Genomic DNA, 19878 nt, shown 5'->3' with positions numbered 1-19878 from the left:
CTCCGACTCTAGCCCCTCCCCGACCGCCTCGTCGCCGTCCATTCCGTGCGCATGGTTTGGACTGTGTATTGTCTTCATGCGTGTAGGTCCCGTTGTCGAGACGGACGGAATGGATGAAACGACGCTCGAGCCGGTCGTGTTCCGCCGCTTGTGAGGGCCATGCGGAGTCATCGCTGGTGCCTGCAGGAAGCCGTCTGCTGATGTGTGTGGGTACGTCGGCGAGGGCGGCGACTCTGGGAACGGCGTCGGCTGCATTGATGATACATCCGAGAGGTTGAGCTTCCGTGTGATTCGGGGTGGCTGCGATATCGACGACCTGGTGTCCGTAGAAGAACGGCCGGGTATCCCGTGCAGCCCAAGCGACGATCGGGGTTCATGGACGCCATCCTCGAATGTCACTGGCCGAGAGGACTGTGGAGGTTCAGACCTCGAGGACGCAGCGACGGGCAAACACAAGTCCGGGTCGTCTTCTGTGCTGGACGGCGGTGAGGGCGGGGGCGGGCCTACCGTCGAGTCTGTGCTGTCTGTCGCATGGTGCGCATGGTGCGCAGACCCAACCTTATGCAGGACCTCTGGCGAAGGCCCTGGCCCGACCGAGAGAGTGTCGGTGGTCAGCTTGACGATGTGAAGCTCCTGCGTCGACACGAGGGCCAGCGCGTGGAGGGGATGGATGTGTTCTGAGGGCACGCCCGACGTCGAATGAGACAATTGTGCAGGTGTTTGGCGTGCTGACAAGTATGCTTCCGGCGTTGTCGAGAGTGTGCCGTGTCGAGAGTCGTCGACAGAGGTGAACGAAGCGGTTTGAGTGATGGGAATAACGGTTGCCGCCATGCGAACTTCAGGCAGAGGGATATGAGTATGGATAAGCAGTAGTTGGATGATGGTGGTCACAACATGGGGTTGCAGGCCTTCGAGTCGTCCTAAAGTACGAGTAGGCTGTGGAGGTCGCGGATATTGTCGTCGTCGTCGAGCAGCACCCGCTGAATATCCGGCCCCTTTTGGAGCTTACCTAGACTTAACCAAAATATAGCCGTTATTAACTCCCCGGATATGTATTCCCTCCTGGTCATTATCGAAGTCACCCGTTTCCGTACTTCCGTACTTCCGTCTGGCAAATGCATCCAGACATCGTGCCAAAGGTATAACTGTGATGGTTATAAGTACCAGCTCGGATCGCAGTAGACTATCCTCTATGCCTAAATGCGGACTGCTTGGTCAACGTTCGAATTTTCCGCTGACTCATCGGTAATAAAATGCCCGATTGGGCAGACTACGCCTGACTGGCGCCTTTCTGCGGATTCTGCTGGTGGGTCATGCTACAAAGTATTGCTAGCAGCTATTCAAGTCCTACCCCTTGCGAATCTCATCATACACATTGCAGCCCTCATTGTTTGCAGTCTTAATAATTTACAAGTCCGGCACATGGAGCCTTAAATAACGCACGATCGGTAGGTCGAGGGTCAGGTACTCCATAACATATACCTAGTAAGCGTATTTGCGATCGTCAGAGTCACCTACTATCATCATCCTGTTTCTCAAAATTAGACCCAAGTCGTAACTACTAATGGGTCTAACACAGCGTTTCTCTGCGTGACCGACAGCTCTCCACCACCAGAGGCGTCCATCGAAAGGGAGTAAGTGTCGGCTGCTCTTTTCAGACCTCTTACCAAAGCCGAACGCGACCAAGTGTAGCGAGGGTATTCTCTTGACGATCAGAGAAGCAATCTCACGAGAGACCTCTTGCGATGTCTCTTCGTCAAGGTCGACGCCAGGCGCTTTTGCACGCGCAGCGCCAAGAGATTGCCAGTGTGTGAGGTGTGTGTTAGCGCAAATCCCCACGTACTTCAGGGTGGAAATTGATGTCAGGACGGAAGACACCGATTTCTGTGATACATGAAAAAGTCATGTCTCAACACACGCACATCATCCTAACTCAGTACTCGCTCACCACACGCTCAGCAATCTTGTCCAAGGAGTCCGCCATGTCACTGAATGTGCACAACTCAAACTCCAGGCATCGCAATTTCGGTGCAGCAGCGATCAATCTCTTCCAGAAGATGTCTATCAGGTCGCCTGGGCCGCCCATAATCGAGAAGTCGATTGCCATCGGGCGGGTTTCCTCGGCGATACGCAGCGTTTCGGCGATGTCGTTGAAACCTGTCGAACCGGTGAGCGTGGGATATTCGCGGTCAGGAAGGCCAAGGATCGATAGCGGCGCGAATGAGATCCGATGAACCGAACATTTGAAGGTCCAGTGTCGGAAATACACGGGTTCGCCCTCGAGGTAGTCGAGACGTCGCCAGTGTACCGCCTGCAGCTGTGGGGTCACTGCTGGATTGCGAGGGCTTCCTTGGACTGTGAGTGCACGGACGTTTGGAAACGCCTTCACAATCACCGAGATGGGTATGTCAGAGATCATAAGACGCAGCTCTCTCACAGCAGGGATACAGGTGCTATCCCTATCCTTGTCCGACGACTCGTTCGGGTAACGCATGTGACCTCGAGAAAGAAGTCCACCACGGTATGTGATTTCGAGCTCACGGAGAGCCCGCAGGTGAGACATGCTGCAAATTAGTGAATCCCAGGTAGGGGACCCTTCTCGGGAGGGGTCCAATGTGACTGTCTGGAGCTGGCTACTTTCCGGAATCGCTGAGCGTCAACCCCGTCACAATCTTGATCTGTGCAGTCACGCTCTCGTGCACCTCCACCGGCGCCCTCTCGCCACCCAAGTCTGCAAAGGGAGAACACGGTGAGTGCCACGCATAGTCTGATGTTGCGAGTGGCCATCTACCGCTGACCAGTCTTCGTCCATCCCGGTGCGAGCACAATGGCGATGATGTCAGGCCGCGCCCTTGCCTGCTTGTACGTCTGTCGTGGTGCATCAGCGCGTGCTCGCCGCCGCAGACAAGCTCGAGTAAGACGACTCACCAGCATGTTCAGCGCCGTCTTGCTGATGATGTACCGGCTGAAATTGCCTGCATGTTGGACCTTCGACTGGAGCGCGAATCCGGCCAGTCCGCTTGTCACGTTCACGATGACCTTGCGGCGGCCTTTCTCTAGCAGCGGAAGATACACCTGTGAGATGAGCGCGGGAGCTGCGACGTTCGTCTCGAGTGTCTTTAGGAAGCTGGCGTGGTCGAATTCGAATGCGTCGTCTATCCCTGGGTTCTGGTTCGGAACGCAGTCAGACGTCCGCGGAGATGATGCTAGCAGCTGTACTGACGATGCCTGCGTTGTTGTACAGATAGTCGAGGCCTTCATTGCCTAGGATGCCTTGAACACTCTTCACCGACGCACGAACGGCCTCCGGATCGGCGACCTCGAGTGGGAGGATGTGCAGACTTGCCTTGGCATCGTTGCGGAGGGATTGCAGGGCTGTTGCCTTGTCTGGATTGCGGCAGGCCGCGACGACCAAATTATCTGACGACGCTACCAGCTGCTTCACAAGCTCTAGCCCGGTTCCCCGCGAAGTGCTGCACATATGCTCTCAGCATGTTATATACCAGGAAGCTTAGAGTCGACCCACCCTGTGATCCTTGAGACCCGCAACCCATCCGATCTTGTCATGTCCGATGATGACTTCGACCTTCGAGTCATCCCCACAACCCATCAATCTCTTGGACGAAAAGATCAATCCCTGCATGCAGTGCATGCATCCACAACCATCTCCGAACTTCCAAACCTAATCTGACTGCCGGTCTTCAATCTGTCGTACCACAAAATCCATCACGACAAATTACCGCTGCTATCTAAATATCACTTAATTGGCCGATCGTACATGTACATGTCGGCAGCCACGCTTTACCTTACCACGGTAGGATCCCGCCAGTTTGATCGAAGAACTTGCCCGAATCCTGCAGCGTCAAACCCTTCACAAGCTTGAGCTGCCCTTCTACACTCTCATATGGCTCAAGCGTCGCATTGGACCCTCCCATGTCTGCGGAACGGCTTCAGCGACCGGGTCCATGCAGAATCAATGAGGGTGCACTTACCTGTCTTGGTCCACCCGGGAGATACTGTGATCACGATGAGATCAGGCTTGGCATTTGCCTGCTTTTTCGTCTATCCAAGACCAGTCAGATGTTGTCCGGCATGTGAGGCAAAATCGACCCGGATGAACCATACTTACCAGCATGTTAAGCCCGGCCTTAGTGACACTGTACACAGATTGCACAGACCCCCAAGTATTGAGCGCGAGGCTGCCGAGCGCGCTCGAGACATTAACGATAACCTTGCGGTTGCTCTTCTCAACGAGAGGAAGGTACACCTGCGATATCAGCGCAGGCGCCGCTATATTGACCTGCAGCGTTTCAAGCAAGGCGGAGTACTCAAAGTCGAAAGCAGCCTCGGGACCCGGGGTCTACAAGTTCAGTCAATCTCTGCAATGCCTCAAGGTACATCTCGTCGATATCACTTACGATCCCAGCGTTGTTGTAGAGATAGTCGAGCCCTTGTTCACCAAGGATATCTCCGACCGTCTTGACCGAGCTCCTGATGGAGTTGGGGTCGCTAACGTCCAGCGGAATGATGTGAAGCGGCCCTTTCGCATCGCTCTTAAGCGCCTGCAGCGCAGTGGCATTGGCAGGATTGCGACACGTCGCAATGACGAGGTTGGCGGGAGACCTGATCAGCTGCCTCACGATCTCGAGGCCGAGTCCACGTGAAGAGCTACAACGAGAGAGTAATCAGATTCTCGTATGGGCTCGAATCGCGAATGGCCACAGCTTACCCCGTAATAAGCCAGGTGGAGGTAGACATGGTGTAGCAGGTGTAGAGTGAGTATTGAGGGGTCGACTGTAAAGTTTCTCTGTGTGTTTTGTATCAATCGGAGCCCCATGCCGCCGGCAGAGCACACACGTCAGTATAGACTTCTCCGAGTACTTGATAAGCGTCCATACTTGATAAGCGTTAGCAAACTGCATGCGGCTTACAAACCGACTCCGTTAAGCGTAAATGCAATTCAAGAGCGGCTGTAAATCTCGGGGGAACATGTGGATATTGTCCCGATCGGTCAGGGCGGAAGAAGGTTGTTGAGTGAATATCCACACCGCAAGTATTATGAATTCATTGCGATCAATTCACCAAGATATACGAGCAAGGTATACAGATAGGCCACTCACGAGTTGACAGCTGGTTCCATATGATTAGACCTATTGAACTCAATGTGTGCTTGAGCGGACTTTGGGCGGGGATAGGCAGGCCCTGCAAACAACAGACTTCTTTGATGGATTGTGGCTTTGAAGATACCTTGCCGGGCCTAGTGAGGTCGGGAAGCCATCAATTGGCGCACAAAACTGCATGATATACGCCGCGACTTCCTAGATCATGTGCCGCCCTACCTATAGACCCCGCAGTGATCCTGCAGGGCTGCAAGGGTCAGGCTTGTCCCCGTCGGTCTCCCGCGCAAACACCCCGAGTCCGCTGTGCTTGAATTTGCGGTGTTTGAGTCCACGGCGTTCACTTCAGAGTACGCCACACTTGCTCGGAGACCGCGCACATGGCGTCGCGCCACTCCAGCGCGCCACCCGCCCCCGCCTCCGAGTCGCCCAGCAGCGCGCACGGCACGCTGCGGCCATTTTCGCTCACGCCGTGGACGAGCAGGAGCTCGCTAAGCACAGGCGCGCGGAATGCCTCAGGCGGACCGAACAGCGTGTGGCGTCGTACACGTCAGGCCGATGAAGTGCACCTGGTTCAGCAGGAGGCCGGTGATCTACAGGCAGCAGGCAGCGGTCAGCGGTGAGGCGGGACAGTTAGAGGGAGAAGGAAGAGCGGTTGCACGGGCATAGTCAACTTCTGGAATGTGGCAACGCCCTTGCGCACGTCGACCAGTGCGACTTCCTGAGGGGTGGACACGATGACGGCGCTTGCAGCCGCGGGGAGGGACGTGTCAGTGGTGCGCCGACATAGGCGCTAGAAGCGAGCGGGGTGGGGACCGTCAACGGTGACGAGCTGGCCGAGCGTGAGGGCGGCACATCGTCCGTGCTAGGCGGCACGCCCAGCACAAGGACGTTGAGGCCGGAGTCACTGCTCCAGACGACGGGCGTGTCGGCGCTGCTGCAGGGCGCCGGGCGCGGGGGAGGAGGAAGCCCATGAACATGCATGGCAGGCCATGGTTCACCAGGGGGACGAGCGCGCCGACTGCGGAAGCCTCAGCGCGGGCGATCGTGCAGGCGCAGGGGAGTGCGAGGACGGACTTGGTGTGAGGTGCGGCCCATCGGCAGTGGCAAGACCGAAGACGCCAAGGTCGAAGATGCCGACGCGGGTGTCGGGACGGGCGGTGTGGTGGTGCATGGCGAGCACGAAGGCAAAGTTCACTGATATGCCACGCGTGATCTCGGCATGTGAGCAAGGAGTGTGTCGTCCGAGAGGTTGCATCTAGGAGGAGTGCAGTCATTGCATTCTTCGAGTAAGCCTGCGCATTGTCCTCGATGTATACTAGTGTGCTTCGCAGAGCCCTGTTTATCCGCGCAGGTATACAATGGCCGACCTTCTTCCGCCACCAATGGCTGGTTGCTCAGTCCGCGGCGTCATAAACCTTAAGGAAGTGGATCGCCTACACGTCTCATTCCTGACTCTTATCTCTCTCTCTCAGAGCGACGCAGCCGACTCGGGATACACCTTTCGTTCTATTCGCTCGCACGATTGATACAGCAATGTTACGTCGTGCTCGCACGTCTGGGGAAGCTTGCGCCACCTGCAACCCCGTCATCGTTAGACGTGAATGATGATGGTGCAAGTTCATACAGCGGCGAGCAGTACGCCCGGCCGGTAAGCAGGTATATCGTTATATGGCTGGTGGGCAAAACGCATGTGGACGAGCTCCAATCTACACCTCATATGCAAGCACCTGTACAAGACACTGGGCTCACCAGTGAGTCGCCATGTGCGCGCACAGAAGAGGTTGAAAGGCCACGGCGGAGGGCAGCAGCGGGGAAGAGCATGGCATGCGGTGAGTATTTCAGGTGAGCAGTAGCTAGCAGTCCTCCACCCAGGCGCGCGAGATTGCGATCGGGGATAGCCCCCCAGTATTCGGGGGTCCTCTCAATGCGCGCGGCCCTGGGTGTGGCACATTGCATTTTCGCCCGCCTCTTGTCACGACCTATGTAGCATGGGAGTAGGCCGTGCAAGCTTTTGCATCATTTACCATGGTATGATTGGACGAGCTGTATGGAGAGTGACTGTTAAAGTATGTTATTGATAGGCAGAGCACATACGTTACCACAGGCTTTGGAGTCTGGGCTGCTCGCCGAGTTGGTACTCCTGGGAAGATTTATTGAGCAATAGAAACTCTTTTAATATCGTTCGCAGTGCACCTCGGTCTCGCACGATGCACGCAATCACAGACGATTACAAGACTAATCATGCCATGCAAAGGGGATTCAAGATGCGAGGTCGACACTGAAGAGCGGCAATTTTTTCAAACAGCGAGCGCGCCCAACATCTCGTATGAAAGGCCACATTGACGATAGACGATAACAAGAGCCTACGCTGTAACGGACAGCTGCTGACTTCTTGACGCCAGTCGTGTTTGCAAGCCGCGATGACGTGCCGGACTTGACATCCATCACGGGCTAATCGTTTTCTCTGCACCAAGCATGAGGTAATGGTCCAAATGTACTGTATAGATTTGGGAGTGGGTAAGTACTATCTGCGATGGCAGCCAGGACGACAGGTCACAAGCTATATAAATGAACGTGGCCAAAGCGAATGACACAGCAAAATCGCCCAGCATGCAGATAACCGGTCTGCTCAAGTGGCTTAGGAAATAGTCCTCCGGAACGGGACGAAGGCAGGACGGCCTAGGGCAAGCTGAATGTGTGGTTGCTGTGATGGGAATTAGCACTCAGACATTCAAGTATGCAGCAAGGGAAAGAGACGTACGTGTAAGCGAAGCCGACACGGCTGTTCGCTTGGTCGAACACGGCGTAGAAGCGCTCCATGAACTTCTGCCCGATGATGAAATCGAGCCCCTTGCCACTGTCGGAGCCCATGGGACCAATGTAACCGTAGCGCAGGTGCTTTTCGCCACCCCAAACCTCGTTCTGGTCCTTCGGAAGCAGCTGTGCCGCAGCATCGAGAATGAGTGGCTGTCCGGCGACCATGACGGTGAACGGCGCGAGGAAGTCCGCTTGATCGTGTGGGATGACGGTGAGGCCGGTGGTGTTCGAGTCGTAATACGACCCCGGAATCGCATCTAGGTAGGATTGATACCAGTCGTCTGCGATGTAGATCACTGGACGAATCGTCAGCGCCAGTAATAGTGTATAAGAATGAAGCGAATTTGCATACAAGTCGTTCCAGTGTCCACGATACCGGCGTATGAGTCAGGGATGATTGTCTGCAATCCGTACGTCGCAGACACGTTGACACCCCAGTACAAACTCGCCGGGAAGGTGCTTGTGATCGGAGTGTACGCGATGTCACCAAAGTACTAGCGAGCACGACAGGTCAGCTAGATCCGAGTTGCATTAGACCACGCTAGACCCACCAATTCGTCGTCCGCGCCACCAAAGGTCAGCTTGCCATCTGATGCGCAAAGTTAAGGCCCATTGTGACGAGACGAGCAGGGGACTCACTAATCGAGCTGTTCGAGTCCGCCGGCGCAAAGGAGACTCCCAGAACCTGCTGGGAGATCAGCCCTTGCGCCAGAGCGTTGTCCAAAACCGTCGGGATCGTCGCATTCGGCTCGGTCGCGAGGGTGAATTGCGTCAGGTCGACCGGACCGACGCCGATGATGCCATCCACACCTCTATAGTTTTGTCTCAGCTCGCATCCTGAACATCCTGTCAAAATTACTTACTCAAAGGAGGAGGAGTTGATGGCGTTGCCTATGGACTGGTTTGTGATCACGAAGTCGGGCGCAATCGTGACCTGGTCGTAAACTACGCGAAGGCACGTTCAGTCTCGACGGTCGATACTTTGAGACAAGTACGTACACTCGTAACCAGAGAAGAAGCCCGTGCCGTAGGTCACGTTCACAGGCTGACCAGTCGAGATACTGGTATTCGTGCGAACATATGGTTTCCCAGTTCTGATGACAGGTTCACACAGAGAAGACTAGCTGATTGCAGAATACACGTACCCAACGAAGGTGTTTGAGCTACCAGTGTCAATGACAAGCTCATAGTACGTAGGCGGGTTCCCCACTCCAATTGAAGCGGTGTACTGCATATACTCCAGGTTCGTGGCGGGTATGGAGATGTCATTAGACCCTGCGTTCCGCTTGAGGATCGCAGCGCGTGCGCGGTGGGCGTCCGCAGCCCCCTTCATGTAAGCACCAGTCTTGCCATTGATGGGTTTGAGGTCGATAGTCGTCGCATTGACAGCAGAAAGAGAGACAGCCGCGAGCACAGCAGAGAGAGTGAGGCACCTGAGCATGACAACAGTGCGAGCGAGAGTATGAATGGTCGTGGACAGAGCGATGAGGATCGTAAATGGCACTTGAGCAGACGAAGAACCCAACGGCAAAGCAGTCTGCTTATATGCTGCTCGGGAATCAAATCAACCGCCTCGGGAAGCACTGGTAACACAGCGACCCGAGATCATGTTTGATCGACACAGCACCCCCGGGTAGCTTCATCGCCTTGCGTCCAATTGAAGTTGGAAAAAATTCATGAGAAGCAACCGGAGATTTTCAATAGTCAGACAAACAGCTGCGATAATCTTATGGCGTATTTACAGCGGTAGGCGCGGCCACTTCAAGTGACTGATCTCTCCGGCCGATGATCCGCAGCCCCAGCATCCACAGGGTAGCCACCGCCCTATCTAAAATACTGCTCACTCTCAGTCCTGCTCATTTTTACATACATTCTGTAGCCTCATAACAATACTGCAACTCTCATGGGTTTCTACTGCTATATTCCGTCATTATAGAAGATGGATGTCATCTCAACGAGCGTGAATTCCCACGCCACCTTGGGCCGACGCGCGAGCCACAGTCCTCCACGTCCACTGCGAATTCGGAATATGAATGATCCATGTATGTAGTGCACGGTGTTTTCCTCATCAAAAGCATACTGCACATCTTGTACCAAGTGCGTGCACCAGCTGCTGCCTTTGATGTAGAAGTATCGGATAGAACAATTATATGCACTCAAATGATATGATGGTGGTCACACAAGAATGTGGGCGATGATTCCCACACTCTGTACATGGGCATTGTAGTTATGGGATAGACATTATGAGTGCGCTGTACAGTGGGTAGTAAAGTACATACAAATTCATGTGTTCTGCTGTATCTGCCGTGGTTCCCGAACATCATCGAACCTGCTACCGGCTACCGGTCTGTGGCTGCGGGCCTGTAGATCTGTGGCTGTTGCAAGTTTGATCAAAATGATCCGGCATAATGATCATGTCCGGAGAACCGTTGTTATGGATCTCATCAATGCAACAAGAAATCCAAAGCTCCTCGACAGAACTTGCATTCTTCTCGTAAAGACCGATCGAGAGTCAACTCTGCTCTGTCTCCCGACGCAACAATGGCAACTTTGCACGCCGGTATTACGAATGTCAATCAGGGTGTTGACCAGGGCCTGTTTCGAGGACCTCCTTTGAGCGATCATCAATCAATCAAATATGTTGTTCTGGCGGAGATGCAACAACACTGGCTTGATGCCAGAAGCGGATGCACAACTGCACGCTATGTGTCAAAACAAGACGCGAACGAGGAACTCTGAAGACATGACTAGGACCTAGTACGGATAAACCTCTCCAGTATGGTTGAAGAACTTTCCAGAGTCTTGCGGTGTCAAGCCCGTAACAATTCTCAGCTGGTCCTCAACGCTTTGATGGGGCTCAAGTGCGGCGTTGGGACCTCCCATGTCTGCCAGTCGCCGATCAGCTGCGAATCCCCATATCGATCAGACGGACCACGGCTCACCCGTCTTCACCCACCCCGGCGCAAGCGATATTACGATCAAGTCGGGTCTTGCTTTGGCTTGCTTATATGTCTGACACGACCCATGGTCAACAGCGCATCGCTCTGCCACCCGGACCGTGAGCACACACACCAGCATGTTGAGCGCACTTTTTGTGATGCTGTACACGGGCCATGTCGGGCCACGATCCAGAGAGACACTCCCATATCGACTCGAGACGTTGACGATGACCTTGCGCTGACTCTTCTCGATCAGCGGGAGGTACGCCTGGGCCAGGAGCGCAGGCGCCGCGACGTTGATCTCGAGCGCCTTCATAAAGTCTCCACAATCCAAGCCGAACGCGTCGTCGATCTTGGCGTTCTGCGACCACAAACGGTCAACGTCATCAGCGATCCCCGAGCGTTCGACAACGCAGCGGTGGTGACACGCACAACGCCGGCATTGTTGTAGAGGTAGTCCAGGCCGCTGTCCCCGAGGATGTGTTCGACAGTCTTGACCGAGTCCCGGATCGACGCGGGGTCGCCGACGTCCAGCTCCAGAACATGTAGATCGCCCTTCGCCCCGCTCGTAAGTGAGTGCAGCGCGGTCGCGCGGTCGGAGTTGCGGCAGGCAGCAATGACACGATTCGTAGGGGATCTAGCTAACTGTCTCACAAGTTCGAGTCCAAGTCCACGGGAGGTCCTGGAGACATGGGGATCAGCTTCCCTCGTAGGTGCCATCACACAGAGCACGCGACTAACCCGGTGACTAGCCAAGTAGCAGATGCCATTTAGCAGTAATGGGTCAGCTTCTCGACTGAGTCCACACAACATGTAGTCCCATTGTCCTTCCGTCCGCTGCAGTCACACAGCGGAGCTCGTAGAATGCGGAGTAAGCTCGGCGGCGGGGAAGCTAACGCGATCCCCTATATCGTTCAAATGTTCTCATGAGGCCAAAATAACCATGTCAAGAAGAAGACACTGTTGTCATATTCCCATGCAGACCTCCTAAATAGAGAAGGAGTCAAGAAGATACTCGAAACATTCCGACTGCTGCAAGCAACCTCGTATCTACGATTTTCGCAGTTGAATAACAGTCGCCTTGAAACTTGACCCACATCGTACAGTCGTATAGCACGAAGCGTCTACTCGCAGGCTGTGTCCCAGTGAAACCGACATGCCACACCGATATTTCCTGCCAGGCTCTTCCCTATGAGAGCGTGTGATCGCTGCGGAAGTATGTTAGACAAGCCATCGCTGAGACTACGATTGTGTACTCACGTATACGCGAATCCGACACGCTCGTTTGCCGTATCAAACACCTACAGACTCTATTAGCGTCCGGCCCCGTTCACGGCACTGAAGCCAAGCCGCAGCACCCACCGCATAGAACCGCTCCATGAACTTCTGTCCGATAATAAAGTCCAAGCCCGTCCCGCTGTCCGCGCCGATCGGCCCGATGTACCCGTACTGCACTCCCGACGCGCCGCCCCACGCCGCGTTCTGGTCTGTGGGGAGCAGCTGCGCCGTAGCGTCGAGCGTGAATGCGCTGCGGCCGATGTAGAACGTGAACGGCTGTAGCAGCGGGACGGACGCCGGCGGGATGACAATCATGCCGAAATTCTCGTCGTAGTACGCCCCGGGGATCGAGTCCTGGTATGTCTGGTACCAGTTGTCGGCGATGTAGATCACTGCAGTACGCGTGAGTGGACAGAGACACGACCCGGAGGATCAGTAAGGCGTACACGTTGTCCCAGTGTCTACGATGCCGGCATACGAGTCGGGGATTACTGGCGTGGCGCCATAGCTTGCTCCAGTCACGTTCACGCCCCAGTAGTAGTTGGAGGGGTACGTCGTGGTGACCGGTGTGTATGTGATCTCGCCGATGTACTGCGAAGAGAGTCAGTTGACTACGGAGGTACGAGAGTTGCACGCGCACCAGAGATGAGTCGATCCCACCGAAGGTAAGCACGCCGTCTGACAGTCACAAGGTGAGTGTCAGGTCGATAGACAGAAGGCGTACGGCCTACTAGTGTCACTATAAGTGTCGGCCGGGGCAAAGGACACGCCAAGGACCTGCTCTGGAATGAGGCCTTGCTGTAATGCGTTGTTCATTACTGTGGGGATCTCAGCATTCTCATCTGGATAGAGCGTGCCCAACGTCAGATCCACAGGACCGACGCCGATGATCCCGTCTACACCCCTGCAAAGGACCAACGTTCAACGAGCCAGCATCATGCATCAAGGACAACCATACTCAAAATCAGCGTATTCGAGGGCGTCGCCAATGGACTGGCCCTTGATAACCAAGTCGGGTGCAATCGTGACTTGATCAATGTCTGCACGGATTCTCAATTGTCATACTGCGCAAGATATCGCAGATGACAGCATGCGCACATTCGTATCCAGAGAAGAAGCCCGTGCCATACGTGACATTCACTTCCTGGTTCGTCGGAATGCTCGTCTTCGTGCGCACGTACTTCTTGCCGGTGCTTCGTAGGTCGCGCGCTCAGCACTGCGTCGCGATCACACGAGGTGTAAGGTAATTACCCAACAAACGTGTTCGAACTACCCGTGTCCACCACGAGGTTGTAGTAGGTCGCGGGGGAGCCAACTCCGATCGACGCTGTGTACTGCACATACGCGAGATTGGTCGCAGGGATGGTGGTGGGCCCACTAGCTGCTCTATTCTTGAAGGCCGCTGCGCGTGCGCGGCCTGCGTGTGCAGCGCCCTCCATATACGCACCGGTCCTGCCCTGGACGGGGTCAAGCGAGACGGTAGTGATGCCATCCACGAAGGTCGCCGAGACGACTGAGAGGAAGACGCTGGCGGCGAAGGACCCGAGCATGGTGACTAGCTACGTCTGGTACCGAGGCCTGGGAGTGGGGACAGGGCGCGTGTAGGGGTGCTGGCGAGCCCACTACATATAGAAGACTCACGCGGGAGGACGGCCGACATGGGAAGCAAGCAATGCCAGTGGTGTGATCGATACCGCGTGGTTCTACCCACAGAGGTTGTGCTTCAGGTCAACGCAACGAATCAGTCCAGGAGTTTAACATAGACAGCGCCCGGATCCACATCCCCACAGATGTATTTGTGGCTGGTACGCATGGTTCGTCAGGGACAATCTCTGCGCTACCCGAGAGAAGATTCCACTGTGCTTGCCCTCTGAATTGCAGAGTATGGGTCGAGGCACACAACATCTGAGAGCGGGGGACACGTTACAGCACGATGAGGAGAGGACAACACCGGAGCGGGCAATGCCTCTGATGGAATTGTCCGCTTAGTAAGCAGAGTCAGGCTCGATACGCAAGGATCACTTCCATCTATGTAAAGTCCAACATTCACGATGGGGAAGCTTGCAGACTTTGTTTGGTGAAAGTGTCTTGATACGTGTCACTGCAGACTGCAATCTGAGAAGAGCTTACCGAGACAGCACGACACATTGGCGTGAACAATCTTGGATCAGGTACTCGTGTATACGACTTTCAGCCCTTCTTCATGCCCAGCGAACGAACTGCTGCAGCGATTCAGAAAGCTTAAACTCGTGAGTATTCTATCTGTATACGTTCCTCATACATCTTGGTGACTTGATCCAATGAGTCCACAGTCCTTGCGGTATGGATCCGTCCATCCCGGTAATCTTCTCCTGCTCTGAGTGATCGGGACAATGATATCAACAAGCCCTCCTGAGATTCATAGTCACTGGGCAAGCTCTGAATTGCTATTGCACGAATATGTGGCCCTCCGAGCGTAACGGAGTCAATTGATTGATAAGCCGCATGCGTGTTCCCAACGCGTATTACTCGGAGAACCCTATACTGACGTATGTGCTCTGCCGACGGCATATGGCTCTGATTGATACTCAAAACGCACAGGAAAACTTTACAACTTATTCCTCAGTGCTCACTCCTTATCCACTACATCATGGCGACCTCCACCTGGCTCATTACAGGGTAAGCTGTGGTCGTTCACGATTCCTGGTCGCTATTGCGAGCATATGAGGACTCTCACATTGTAGCTCTTCACGTGGACTTGGTCTCGAGATCGTAAGGCAGCTGATCAGGTCTCCCGCCAACCTCGTCATTGCGACATGTCGCAATCCGGCCGCAGCTACTGCGCTGCAGGCACTTAGGGGCGATTCAAAAGGGCCGCTTCACGTTGTTCCGCTGGACGTTAGCGACCCCGACTCCATCAGGAGCTCGGTTAAGACAGTCGAAGATATCCTTGGTGATCAAGGGCTCGACTATCTCTACAACAACGCTGGGATCGTAAGTGATATCGACGAGACGTGTTTGAGGTATTGCAGACATTGACCGATCTTACAGAGCCCGGGTATCGAGCCTGCCTTCGACTTTGAGTACTCAGACTTGCTTGAAACACTTAAAATCAATATCGCGGCGCCTGCGCTGATATCGCAAGTTTACCTTCCCCTTGTTGAGAAGAGCAATCGCAAAGTCATCATCAATGTCTCGAGTGGGCTTGGCAGCATCGGGCTCGATCGGGGCTCCGTATACTCTGCGTACAGCGTCACTAAAGCCGGGCTTAACATGCTGGTATGTTCCGTCCCAGTCGGCTTTGTCAACATACCGGACAATATCTGACTTGATTTGGCTAGACGTACAAGCAGGCAAAGGCTAAACCCGACCTCATCGTGATCACGCTGGCTCCCGGGTGGACCAAGACAGGCGAGTGTACTGTCATTGATTCTGCATGAACATGGTCGCTTAAGCCGTTCCGCAGACATGGGAGGACCCAATGCCGTGCTCGAGCCATATCAGAGTGTTGAAGGGCAGCTCAAGGTAGTAACGGGTTTGACGCCGCAGGATTCTGGAAAATTCTTCGATTATACTGGCGAGATCCTACCGTGGTAATGTAGGATATCGCTGCCGATATGCAGACGTATTCCCCCCCCCCCCCCCGCATGCCATGTTCTTTTGCCGTGACCTCGCAACCTCCCCTGTGCACGCACATGACGACCCCTGGTGAGCCCAGTGTAAGTACCCACTCACACGCTCACCACTCACTGCATCCTCCAGACCCTCCCGCGCTGCGACCACAACCTCGCGCCCCCAATGGTTGCCCTCCACGAAACCGCGCCATCCCCTACGTCACCAAGGTCTTCGCCGTACCCAGTGGCAAGGGTGGCGTCGGTAAGAGCACCGTCGCAAGCTCGTGTTTCCCCGCATCTTGTCTCGTCCGGTGTTCGGCGCTTGCGCTGATGCGCATACTGATTTGCGTGCGCCGAGAGTGAGAGCACCCGCACGTGGAAGCGTCCGCGCGTGAATCTGCCACAGCGGTCGTACATGTGCTGCCCAATTTGAGATCACGCTTCAATCTCATTCGGTGGCTATGCATATGTGTGCTATGCCTAGTCCCACATCTCTTACTCTATGTCTTACCTGTCTCACCATGCGAGACATGCGCCATCAACGCCTCTTTTCCATGATCTACATCTTGCGTGTAGTGCCGCGACGCTATCTCTGCCTATCCGATCTGTATTTTTGTCTTCCCGTTCATTTACGGGTGCAATCCGTGCTGCATATACGCTCTAGTGTCACATCCCGCATGTCCATGGCTATCCGGGTCAAGCGCCATCGTCGTGTGCACCCCTCAGGACGTCGCACTGGCCAACGTGCGCAAGGGCGTCGCCATGTTCCAGAAGCTGTCTGTGCTCTTGCATCCGCGCTTGCTTCTCTCTCACTGTCCCGCCTCACCTCCGACCGCTGCATGTTGTCTGTAGATCGCAGGCCGCCTGTTGAACCAGGCGCACTGCGTCTGCTCGACGTGCACGACGCCACACACGCTATTCGTCTCGCCTGGGGCGTCTCGCGCAGGCGCGCCCGTGCTCGGCCAGCTCCCACCCGTCCCTGGCGTGAGCGCAGGCGGCGACCATGGCGTGGCGGTTGCGCTGCTCGGTAACGCGGAGGTAGGAGCGGGAGTAGCGCGACACGATGCGCGCAGTTGCCGGGCAAGTGTGGCGCATTCTGAAGTGAACGCCGCGGACTCAAACACCGCGGACTCGGGGTGTCCGTGCGGGAGACCGGCGGGAAGAGTCTGGCTCTTGCATTCCTACGGGATCACTGCAGCGTGGAGACACGCGTGTATGTGGATGTTGGGGGTCTACAGGTAGGGTGACAGTGCAGTTCCATGTCGATTATTCCACCCTTGTAGGCTTGAATCCCTTCTCGTCTGTAGTCGCTCGGACGATGAGCCACTCTGATTCAAACAGTCGCACAATTCATACTAAACATAAGACCGTTGCGTACAAAGTAGATGGATGCTAGAGAGAACTTCCTTCAACGAGACATGGATTCAGATACAGGGTCCGCAGAGTCGACATCCTCGTCGATAGTGAGGGTAGTCAAAGGATACGAGTAAGAGTAGCTGTTCTCCTTTGCGGCAGGAAAAGGTCCTCGCTGCGCTTGAGGTGCGTGGAGTCCCACTTGCTTTTGCAACCCCATTCATCGAAATGTTTCAGGAGGGCTTGGTGATCTTTGAGCTTGTACTCTGGCTGCGGATCGCGAACTAGCGGAGGATCCTCAGGCTTTGACTCCTTGAGGAACATCTTGTAATGAGCAGAGCATAGTTGCTGCAGTGCGTAGAGCTGCTCTGCGAGGCTCCAATTCCCCTCAGGAACGATGGGGGGGTCCACCTTGCACATGGCGCTGAACTTCCTGGCGCCACCAACCACGACGTCACCAACCTTCTCGTATTGTTTGTATGGGCTAATGAAGCTGCCGAGGGTCTTTGTGGCGTCACTCTGATGGAAACGCGCGACGACATAATGCTCGACGTGGACGAAGGATTCAATGTCGTCAGAGGGGCCATACGACCGATCTGGGTACTTCTGCGATATTGCAGAACGGAAGAACCACGTTCCCTACACACGAATTCAGCGAACACGTCGTAGATAATCCACAACGAAGCCTACCGTTATGTAGGGATTGCGCGCGGGCTGGTTCATGTCCTCCGCGTACTTGGCCAGGTCCCAGTCAACTAGCTTCCCCGTTCGGACGTGATTGCCCTGGTCGTCCGTCCCATCGTAGATGAGTATATTGTTGTAGCTGATATCGCAATGGAGGACCCCTGCGCGCCACGCCTCTTCGTGCCCTAGCGTCAAGTCAGCACATCACACTTGGGAGCATCCAAATACTGAGCAATACATACCCCTCAAAGCGCCAGCAAGTATCCGACACAACTCGGAGAAGTCCTCGAAATCTGAGAGAGGTTGGCACACCTCCTGGAGGAGAATCTGATAATGCCGGCGGATGGTGGGATTCCTCGGGTATGGATTACTACTCTCTACCTCGCTTTCCAAGTCCTCCTCGCTTTCCAAGTCCTCCTCGTTATCGTAGGCATTCCCCGTGGCATCCTTCTCACAGGCTTGGTCTTCCATTTCCATGTCGTGATCATCCTGTTCTGCGTCGTGGGCCTTCTTCTGCGGCCTGTGGGAACTTGCTCGCGTCTCTTGGCATCTGCCCTCTCTGCCTTTGACATCCCCTCCGGCCAAGCACGTGAGAAGATTGGTTCTCAAGACTTGCTTTTCTGCAAAACGAAGATAAACTTGATGCTCCAGGCGCACTCGATCGCGGACGATATGCCAGTAGTCCTTCATATACCGGAGCTTATACTTATCCCTGAGGTTTTCTGCATGCGGGTCGACTTCCTGGATGGCATTATAGCCTCGAGTACTGCGAGCGAACAACAAGCGAATGGTGAACGATGGTTTGCCGATGTAGACCGTCACGGAGGCAAGGGGTTTACTGTCCAACTGCCTTTCACCATCTAACGGCTGGGCTTCCAACACCACTTTGTGAATAGGCCATTCTGCAGGTATGGTCATCCTCTTTGGCGTAGCCCCGTCTGCCTCTGACGCAGTCTCGTCCGCCTCCGACACAGTCTCATTTGACTGCAGGTCGGGGAAGCACAGCGCTTCATATGCCACTTTGCGCTGATATCCCGACAGAGTGGCCGCCCACTGCCGCAACTCCTCGATCTTTTGCGATTCAGCACGAGTGGCGTTAGGGTCATAGCCGAGCTCCTCGGGGGTCATGCCGGCAAGACGGTAAAAGAACCGTCGGAACGTTGGGCCGGCCTTCTGCGTCCCGTAGTAGAAGGGCTTGGAGACGAGAGCCCCGGAGCGGTCAAACAAGCAGATACGAGCTTGGTCCATGAAGACGTAAAGTGCGTGGATGTGCGTGCGGTGCTGGCGTGCAAATGTCTGGGAAATATGCTCGGCGAACTGATGGAGAGCTGCCGAGCCTCCTTCGAGTTTAGCACGAATGAAGGGCTCTTCTTGTTTCGGTTTAAATTTGGCCTCGGGCTTGAGGAATGAGAATGCGGGGGACGAAGGCACGGCCTTGACCTCTATCACCGAGACCATTTCTCCCCACGACCGACGTCCGAGCCAAGGGCTCTTATTCTCGGGCATCGCATCCTTCTCAGGCACTGCATCCTTCTTGGAGGCTTTGTTCTTTGGCGCCTCATCTCCCGTAATCCTCAGCGCGTTCCCGCATTCATTGTTGAAGTAGATTGCGCAATCGTTTCTGGTTTTTCCCTTTTTAGATAGGTACGAGTTCGAAACATCAAGAACCATCAGTGGCGGCTTAGACCCGTGCTGGTCTGACCGCGCTAACTCGAACGCGTCGTGAACCTCATGGCACTGAGCATCATCGTCCTGATGAGCACAGAGTTCAACATTGGAAGAATTGAAAACATACGATGATAGGTTGCAGATCCGCTTCAACCTTGAAATCGGGAAAACCCTCATTGCTCGACTTCAACGGCGTCATGTCCTCACGATCGGAACCGCCCATGAGCTGGAACATTGCTTCGATCTCAATCTCGCGCATGTGGGCCGGGAGATTTTCGCGAGCAAACATAGTCTTTCGCGCCTCCGGAGCCTTCACTTTCGGGTCAAGAGTCTCGATATAGATGGTGTTTTCACGACTACTTGGTCTCCTTGGTGTTTACGTGGGAGACGTGAGTAGCGCTGACTAAGCGCCCGCTAAAGGCACTG

General features: G+C 54.8%; 7 protein-coding genes across 7 annotated transcripts; 2 read left to right on the top strand and 5 right to left on the bottom strand.

Annotated features, from left to right (window-relative positions):
- Window positions 1-3806: 3806 nt before the first annotated feature.
- POSPLADRAFT_1146187 (hypothetical protein) lies at window positions 3807-4667 on the bottom strand (the record flags this gene model as incomplete). The annotated part of the gene is made up of 4 exons (XM_024485895.1): window positions 3807-3937; window positions 3993-4062; window positions 4130-4360; window positions 4419-4667. Coding segments are annotated over 4 exons (681 nt in total), but the record flags the coding sequence as incomplete, so codon positions are not given.
- Window positions 4668-5497: 830 nt separating this feature from the next.
- On the top strand, window positions 5498-7277 carry POSPLADRAFT_1047553 (hypothetical protein; the record flags this gene model as incomplete). The annotated part of the gene is made up of 7 exons (XM_024479317.1): window positions 5498-5729; window positions 5871-5893; window positions 6000-6199; window positions 6222-6309; window positions 6652-6871; window positions 6896-6949; window positions 7225-7277. The coding sequence occupies 7 exons, from the start codon at window positions 5498-5500 to the stop codon at window positions 7275-7277; spliced, it is 870 nt and encodes a 289-aa protein (XP_024338133.1).
- A 324-nt stretch (window positions 7278-7601) lies between these two features.
- On the bottom strand, window positions 7602-9458 carry POSPLADRAFT_1171012 (hypothetical protein). Its single transcript, XM_024488114.1, has 8 exons — window positions 9083-9458; window positions 8937-9031; window positions 8801-8882; window positions 8577-8749; window positions 8489-8526; window positions 8290-8431; window positions 7882-8233; window positions 7602-7824 (listed from the first exon to the last, which is right to left on the bottom strand). Exons 1-8 carry the CDS (start codon window positions 9376-9378, stop codon window positions 7800-7802), a joined length of 1203 nt encoding a protein of 400 aa, XP_024338132.1. The 5' UTR covers window positions 9379-9458; the 3' UTR covers window positions 7602-7799.
- Window positions 9459-10691: 1233 nt separating this feature from the next.
- POSPLADRAFT_1146638 (hypothetical protein) lies at window positions 10692-11596 on the bottom strand (the record flags this gene model as incomplete). Its single annotated transcript, XM_024485960.1, has 4 exons — window positions 10692-10822; window positions 10880-10949; window positions 11010-11237; window positions 11309-11596. The coding sequence occupies 4 exons, from the start codon at window positions 11594-11596 to the stop codon at window positions 10692-10694; spliced, it is 717 nt and encodes a 238-aa protein (XP_024338131.1).
- A 536-nt stretch (window positions 11597-12132) lies between these two features.
- POSPLADRAFT_1047551 (hypothetical protein) lies at window positions 12133-13593 on the bottom strand (the record flags this gene model as incomplete). Its single annotated transcript, XM_024479316.1, has 8 exons — window positions 12133-12177; window positions 12239-12546; window positions 12601-12745; window positions 12795-12832; window positions 12886-13058; window positions 13113-13194; window positions 13253-13347; window positions 13406-13593. The coding sequence occupies 8 exons, from the start codon at window positions 13591-13593 to the stop codon at window positions 12133-12135; spliced, it is 1074 nt and encodes a 357-aa protein (XP_024338130.1).
- Window positions 13594-14783: 1190 nt separating this feature from the next.
- POSPLADRAFT_1047550 (hypothetical protein) lies at window positions 14784-15730 on the top strand (the record flags this gene model as incomplete). The annotated part of the gene is made up of 5 exons (XM_024479315.1): window positions 14784-14812; window positions 14878-15127; window positions 15185-15412; window positions 15475-15550; window positions 15600-15730. 5 exons carry the CDS (start codon window positions 14784-14786, stop codon window positions 15728-15730), a joined length of 714 nt encoding a protein of 237 aa, XP_024338129.1.
- A 713-nt stretch (window positions 15731-16443) lies between these two features.
- On the bottom strand, window positions 16444-19455 carry POSPLADRAFT_1047549 (hypothetical protein; the record flags this gene model as incomplete). The annotated part of the gene is made up of 6 exons (XM_024479314.1): window positions 16444-16559; window positions 16721-16928; window positions 17023-17075; window positions 17232-17739; window positions 17791-17969; window positions 18027-19455. The coding sequence occupies 6 exons, from the start codon at window positions 19453-19455 to the stop codon at window positions 16444-16446; spliced, it is 2493 nt and encodes an 830-aa protein (XP_024338128.1).
- Between the last annotated feature and the right edge of the window lie 423 nt (window positions 19456-19878).

The sequence above is a fragment of the Postia placenta genome, assembly GCF_002117355.1.
Source record: "Postia placenta MAD-698-R-SB12 unplaced genomic scaffold POSPLAscaffold_9, whole genome shotgun sequence".
NCBI lineage: Eukaryota > Fungi > Basidiomycota > Agaricomycetes > Polyporales > Adustoporiaceae > Rhodonia > Rhodonia placenta.
This window is presented reverse-complemented; position numbering and strand designations above follow the sequence as displayed.

Excerpts from the sequence above, each read along its gene's own strand:
- POSPLADRAFT_1171012 (XM_024488114.1), bottom strand. The coding sequence starts at position 9,378 with ATGCTCAGGTGCCTCACTCTCTCTGCTGTGCTCGCGGCTGTCTCTCTT. Across the intron at positions 8,527-8,576 it reads GGACTCGAACAGCTCGATTA|ATGGCAAGCTGACCTTTGGT; the intron begins GTGAGTCCCCTG and ends TTTGCGCATCAG. Across the intron at positions 7,825-7,881 it reads CGTGTCGGCTTCGCTTACAC|CAACCACACATTCAGCTTGC; the intron begins GTACGTCTCTTT and ends TTCCCATCACAG.